The 7,266-nt window shown below is 46.0% G+C and overlaps 1 protein-coding gene across 1 annotated transcript in view; it reads left to right on the top strand.

Moving 5' to 3' along the window:
- The first annotated feature begins 2,606 nt into the window (after window positions 1–2,606).
- The window catches only part of Sptssa (serine palmitoyltransferase small subunit A), an 11,810-nt gene continuing 7,150 nt past the window's right edge, over window positions 2,607–7,266 (top strand). Inside the window, exon 1 of the mRNA XM_021202277.2 lies at window positions 2,607–2,817. Within this exon, the coding sequence (XP_021057936.1) occupies window positions 2,706–2,817 (112 nt within the window). The 5' untranslated portion in view covers window positions 2,607–2,705. The remainder of the gene's footprint in view (window positions 2,818–7,266) is intronic.

Here is a 7,266-nt window from a genome sequence, read left to right as displayed (position 1 = left end):
GTGGTGGTTTGAACGAGAAGTTCCTCTTTCACGTTCAGAAGACAGTGTTTCGCAAGTCTGTCCTGTCCTCTGGCTCTTACATCATTTCTCTCCCTTCTTCTGCAATGTTCCAAAGTCTTGGAGCGGGTGATACAGATGTTTTACTTAAGGCGGAACACTCAACGTATTCTTAGCACTTTGACTAGTTATGAGTCTTTGCTTTAATCACACTCCCTGTAAACCATAGTTTCTCTGACCAAGGCTGAGAAGCCCGTTTGACAAACAACAGTAATAGATTGCTTCCTTGGGCGTTTGACCTTCCCAGCCATGGGCTTTTGACCAGATTTACAGTATCAGAATTCTCTCTTGTGGAGCAGGCCTAAAATCTTGTTAGCAGTTGATTCCCCCACTAACAGTCAGGCCATTATTGTACCAGTGAACTTGTCTTACCTGGCAGCTTAGTATTATAGCTCACAAGGTTCATAACTGAGTAGGACCACTGGAAAACTGTCTCCCTCAGCAGTTTATATCTTTTGGCACAATGAAAGAAAGTCAGCAGCCAGTCAGGGGTGGTACACACCTTTAATTCTGGCACTCTGTGAGTCTGAGGTTAGCCTGGTTGAGATTGATTAACCTGGTCTATAGAGCAAGTTCTAGGACAACCAAAGCCACACAAAGAAACCCTGTCTCGAAGCGGGCAGTTGGGAGGAGAAAGAAACTTTCAGCTCAGATCCAGTTTGGTTTCTGAGCTTACTTCTTACCATCAAGTATCTGAAAGATGAGTCCAAGCTCGGTGTGGTTGGTGCATACCTGTAATCGGAGTCTGAGAAAGGTGAATTACTTTGAGTTCGAGGCCAGCCTATACTACATAGTGAGGCCCTGTATACTGGTTAGGTTATTTTTGTTTCTGTTTTTGTTTTTCATTTCTACAAAAACTAGAATCACTTGGGAAGAGGGAACCTCGGTGGAGGAAGTGTAACATTTGATTGGTCTGTGGTGTAGTGTGGGCAGTGCCATTGCTAGGCAAGTGGGGTCTGGGCTGTTTAAGAAAGCAAGTTGAGCACGCCAGAGAGAGCATGCTCCTAAGCAGCATTCCTCTGTGGTTTCTGCTTCAATCTCCTACCTTGAGTTCCTGCCTCGGCTTCCCTCCGTGATGTTCTGTAACCTACAAGATGAAATAAAACCCAACTGTTTTTTGCTTTTTGTTTTTGTCATAGTTTTTTTCCCCCACAGTAGCAGAAAAACAAACTAGGTCATCCAGTCTCCAAAAACAAAAACAAAAAATAACTAAACGGCTGAGAATGAGTAATGGCTTTGGCTCGCTCACTGGACTTGTGGGATCCTTGGCCCTGGAACGAAACCCCAGACTTTCATGTAGGGTTGCTCGTTTCTTCTGTGCTTGGAACATCTGCCACCCTCTTCTCTCTAATCCATTCACACCCATTCATGTTTCCATTAGCACGTCTACTCCAGTAGTTAGCTCAAGTACTGCTTCTAATCCAGTACTCACACAGAACACAATCTTTTCCACACTTCACTGAAGTCTACTTGTCTGCCTTCTCTAGACTAGGCAGTTTGTGAAAGCAGATCTCAAGTCTATTGTTGTTTGTAAGGTCTTTACTCATAAGGAGCGTAAGGAATTTAAGTTAATACCCTTGAAAGTTTTAAAGCTTAAAGCAAAAAAAAAAAGAAAAAAGAAAAAAGAAAAAAAAAGCTTAAAGCAGTAGGCACTTTTAGACATGTGAGTTGCAGGCCATTTAATTATGTCATTTCACAAGCACACAGTGCATGGGCTTTAGAGGAGTGGAATACAGGTGGTACTGCTGCAGGTCGAAAAATCCTAGGAGTGCATCTTTAGGAGACAGATCACATGCTGATCTCAAGCTGTCTTTAGAACCCACTAGGTCAAGTACACTTCTCTTGATTGTGGCCTACATGGTTGTTTCCTAAGTGTAGTCATAGAAATATTGACAATTGTCTCTGGCCAATTCTTTTGTCTTTAGGTTAGGGATTACTGGAGTGTGTGTGTGTGTGTGTGTGCGCGCGCGCGCGCGTGTATCTTAGATAGGTGCGTTTTCACGCGTGTGTTCGGAGGAAGGGAAGAGCTGATGAACATATTACTTCTACAGTTTTCAAACTATTCTTGGCTGGGTGTCACTTGGCATCCGCGTTCTCTTTGACCCCCTCTTTCCCTCTTGCACAGGGCACTGTTTATTTGCATGCTTGACTCTTTGGTAGCTTTCCCACCCAGCTTTACCACCTATAATCTCCTGGCCCAGAGGGATTCCTGAGGCAGGAGAGATATTACATACACTGGTTTCTAGAGGAATCCTTCTGGGCTGGTCTGAAGGATCCGGCCTCTCAAGGGCTCGTCCTCGCATGGACACCAGTGGGGACTGAAGCCGGTCTTGCAACCGCCATGCGTGCGCGTGGAGATGCAGAACTAGCACTTAAACCCAGACCGTTTCCCAAGGCTGGGGAGCTCGCTCCGGGCGAGGCGCGGGGCGGGACAGGAGCACGCGAAGTGGACGCCTGGCCAATAAGCGCAAGCCAGGCGGAGCCGGCGGTGGCCTCTCGGGTGCGCGCGGGGTTGGGCGTACACGGTGACGCGCAGGCTCGGCAGGACCAATGGGCGCAGGGTGGTGGCGGGCGGGCCCCAAGGCCTGGGGCTTTAGGAGGTGAGCGGGCCGCGGGCCCGCCTGACGCTGCTGCACCGCGGGAGGCGCATGGCGGGCATGGCGCTGGCGCGAGCATGGAAGCAGATGTCCTGGTTCTACTACCAGTACCTGCTGGTCACTGCGCTCTACATGCTGGAGCCCTGGGAGCGAACCGTGTTCAGTATCCTGTGTGTTCTGGCCTGGCCGGGGCGTGGAGGGGTGCGCGCGCCGGGTTGGAAGGGAGGGGGGTGTCTTGGAGCCAAGGGAGGTGGAACCGCGGAGATCGGGGTCTTGGACGCAACTCCCCTGCCCACGGTGGAGGCGTCCTGATTTCTGCAAGAAGTCGGGAGGGCGACGTCTCCCCTGGTGCTTCCTTGCCCGGATTCGGCCGCGCCTGCCTTTGATCCTTCAGTCTTCTTTTATGAGGCAGGGTTGCTGCTGGTGAAGCAAATCGCTCCGGGCTTGGGCGTCTTTCACCCTTAGCTATTCCTGATTCGGAGCGATAGAACTCTAACCAGTTCACCAGGTTGTGAGTACGTGGTCTTGACACTCCCACACAGTTTTGGAAAGCAGTTTGTAAGTTACTGAAAGGCCTTTTGGGCTTCAAAATGGCAGTTTAAAAAGTGTGTTTTATTTATGACTTCTTTGCATCTTAGGTACAAGCTGTGCCCAGAAAAGACTATGTGGCTGGGGTTTCAAACTGTTCTTTGCTGTTTAGTTTATAACCGGTTAAGAATTGTTGAGTGATGACTTTGCTGAGCACTTTGTGTGTAGGTTATGTTATCTTGCCTAATTTAACAGCCCCAGCTCAAGGTTGTGAAGCCTGATGTTTGTTTTCACCCAATGTTTGTGCCGCTAACCACTGATTTCCGTGTGGACGAAATACTAGCGATTCATTCTTTTAACTCTCCTCTTCTCCTCTCCTTAATATAGAAAGAATATATCACATCACATGTTTATCTCGTCCAGGCTCAGCTTCTTGTTGTAGTTTAGCTTTGTTAAGAACAACTTCACAAACGTGTTCTTAGGACTGAAGTAGAGCTTCTTTGCAAGCTTTTCAAGGGTGCTGGTGTGGAAATAGCATGAGGTTATTTGGAGCTGACTCTTGAAAAATTTTAGCGTCTTGCAAGACTATTTATTACTGTGAGCATTTCTTTCCTAACCTAAAGTTTAATAACCAGAATGCATATTTGGGGTTTCGGACTAAGAAAGCCTGATTTCCTGCATCGTTTATTTGTAGCTTCAGTTTGCTCTTTGGATTTTGTAGGTTAGGTAAAATCTATATTTAAATTTATGCCTAATTGGAACTTCTCAATAGCAGCAGGTAATCTTTTGATTAATTCATTAATTAATTCAAAACACGGTTTCTCTGTGTGCCCCTGGATGTCCTGGAACTCATTCTGTAGACCAGGCTGGGTAGCAGTTAATCTTGACTGATAATTGTCTTACTTCAATTAATATTGACAAAGCCCCATTAAATAATAATAATGAAGCCAGGTGTGATGGTTCCTGACTGATTACCATGCTCAGAAAGCTGATTCAAGAGGGATGCTGGGAGTTCAAGGCAGCCTGGGCTATATAATACGTAGCTAGTACCAGGCAAGCCAGGGTCACATAGCAAAACTCAAAGGAAAAGGCAGGCAGGCAAAGAAACAGTGTTGGGGTGAAGTGAAACTCTTTAGGTTAGGGTAATGGTAGAACTTAGTGTAGACCTATAAGTTTTGAAAGTGTAGACCTATAAGTTTTGAAACATTTGTTGGCATGTGGATAAATGCTACAGTGGCAACAGTGTTAAGATTTCTCTGGCTATATTGTAATAGAAATACTGACCCGAGGCCCAGGCCAGATGGCAGTGGCTCACATCTCTAAACCCAGCACTCTGGAGGCAGAAGCAGACGGATCTCTGAGTTTGAGGACAGCTTGGTCTACAGAGTGAGTTCTAGGACAACCAAGGCTACGAAGAGAAACCCTGTTTCCAAAGGCAGGGGTGGGGGAATCACTTAATTTTTATCAGAAAAAGTGCCTTTTTTTTTTTTTTTTTTTCTGTTCAAATAGTTGTGTGCATGGTGTGGTGGTGCATGCTTGTCTGTAATTCTAGTTCTTGGGGAGGTAGCTTCAGGAGCATTAGAAGTTAAGGGCTAGCTTCAGCTACATGTGGGTTTGAGGGCAGCATTGACTTCATGAAACCCTCAGAAAACACAGAACCAAACCAAACCACCACCACCAAATGTGCTGATAGAACTACTTGTGTCTCCTTTTGGAGACAGGGCTTGGTGCTGTGCCAGATGTCTGTTATCTGAATGAAAACATTACCCAGGTTAGTTATTATCCCTTTGTTTGCTGTGTTAGAGGTTCTTTGTGTCCCCGGGAAATGTGCAGTTATGAGATTGAGGAAGAGGAGAGAGTGTGAGGCGGGGAATGGCAAGACCTAGCAACCCAGGGAAATATCTCTGTCTTAACTCTGTTAGTTTCCTGGGAGATTGTCTTCACCTCCAAGTTCCTAAGCTTTGGTTTGTTTTGCACTACCTTTGTATTAAGAATGTTATAATACAAGGCTGGTAAGATGTCTCAGGGGTTAAGAGCACTGACTGCTCTTTCCCAGGGGTCCTGAGTTCAATTCCCAGCAACCACATGGTGGCTCACAACCATCTGTAATAGGATCTGGTGCCCCTCTTCTGGTGTGTCTGAAGACAACTACAGTGTACTCAGATGTATAAAATAAATAATTAAGAACGCAGAGAGAGAATGTTAGAATACCTACTAGCTGTACTCCTGTGTAAGATAAGGAAGACAATGCTTAAGGTCTGGGGGAGTCCTAGGTGGAACTGGCCTCTGGTCACAGTGCTTCATCTTGTGATTCGAGCCATTTGTTAGTAGCAATGACTGAGGGCCTTGTTAAGCCTTGAGTGCTGTGATGTTTATGGCTTGTCTGAGAGAAACTAAGATTCTTTTTTTTTTTTTTTCCCTTATTTTTTTGGAGACAGGATTTCAACCACATAGCCCTGCCTGGCCTGGGTCTCATTGCATAGCTATAAAGTCAGAGATCCATCTTCCTTTGCTGAGTGCTGGGATTAAAGAAAGACATGTTACCACACCTGGGCCACTCTTGTGGACGTTGTACATCGTGGTGCGGAGCCTAGTGCGCACCACGATGTACAACGAAAAAAAAAGAGGTGTTCATCTTTAATCATTAAAAGCTGAGTTTCTGAGCTACCAGACAGAGTATTTGTTGGAATGATGTGTTTGAAAGAAAATTTATGATCAATGATTATAAATGGAAGTTTCACTCATAAATTCTAGTCTATTATGTGTGTTCTGAACAATCCCCAAATAATAGGGGGTTTTCATGAGAAAACAGTATTTTGACAGGCCTCTGTAAACCTGTACAAACTTATCAAGCAAGCCCTAACAGAAACAATCATTGTCATCTTGGGGGACAACTTGATTAGCATAGGTAGGCAGCTCAGCATGGCTGGAGATCATTAGATGGGTGGTGATCAATGGAAATACTGGTTGTGGCAGGGATCTAAGGCTGCCCCAGATCCTTCCTGGGATCCAGTGCCCTCAGCATCAGCTGGGAGCTGGACCAGCCTGGAGATGTGTCGCTGGGAGCTGTTCTGCTGTAGATGCTAATTTCTAATTTTCTTAAAATAGAATCCAAGGGACTTCTGCCTTTGCAGCAGCTGAGCTGAGAGATGCTTCCTGCTGAAGGTTGTCGGTCTTTGCCCTCTAGTCTAGCTTCCCTAACAGAGGAGGGGCTGGAGAGATGGTGTGACAGTTCAGAGCACCTGCTACTCTCACAAGGACAAAGGTTTGGTTTTTAGCACCCCCAAGATGGCTTACACCTGTCTGTAACTCCAGTTCTAGGGGGATCTGAACTTCTTCGGGGGGGGGGGGGAGAGAAAGGAAGGAAGAAAGAAGGGAGGGAGGGAGGGAGGGGAGAGAGAGAGAGAAGAGAAGAGAAAGAAAGGTCTCACATGAAATGACAAACTACAAACAACACAATGTATAAGCTGCTGGGTAGGCGGGTGAAGTGCTTGCTGCTAAGTGCTCAGTGGGTAAAAGAGCATCCTGCCAAACCTGATGCCCCTGAATCCGATCCCTGAAACCATCATGGTAAAAGGGAGAACGTCCATTCCTGATAGAAGTTACCCTCTGCACGTGCACTCGTGTGCACACACACAAACTTGCTCTACAGAGGAAGCTCCAGGACCGTCAGGGATTGGATTGGTTTCAAACGCTTTCTGACGTGGGCAGTGCGGTCAGAGACGTGAAGCGCTGCGTGTGCCGTGCAGTGTTAAAGCAGAGGGAACTTCCCCCTCTGGAACAGAGGTCCCCAGTGTCCCTAGAGAGAATCTGCTCTCCAATTTTCCAAGTCTTGTGAATGGTGAGGGTGGTGGTGCTATTTGGGGTTAGGGTTAGTTGTTGGTTTAGCATTCAGATGAATGGCGCTTGTCCTTAAAGCATTTCCTGCCTTTGTTCTAGGATTTTTTTTCTTTAAGTTGCTGGAATAAGTGCTGGGGTTAGCTTGTTTATCAGCTCATGATTAGTTGGGCTCTCTCTTAAAGAAACAGCTAAATACTTTAAATACATGTTTTACATACTTCTGGAATTTTTTTTTTTTTTTTTT

Source organism: Mus pahari, chromosome 7, assembly GCF_900095145.1.
Source record: "Mus pahari chromosome 7, PAHARI_EIJ_v1.1, whole genome shotgun sequence".
Taxonomy (NCBI): Eukaryota; Metazoa; Chordata; class Mammalia; order Rodentia; family Muridae; genus Mus; species Mus pahari.
Note: the sequence above shows the minus strand (reverse complement) of the source record. Positions and strands in the feature narration are given on the sequence as shown.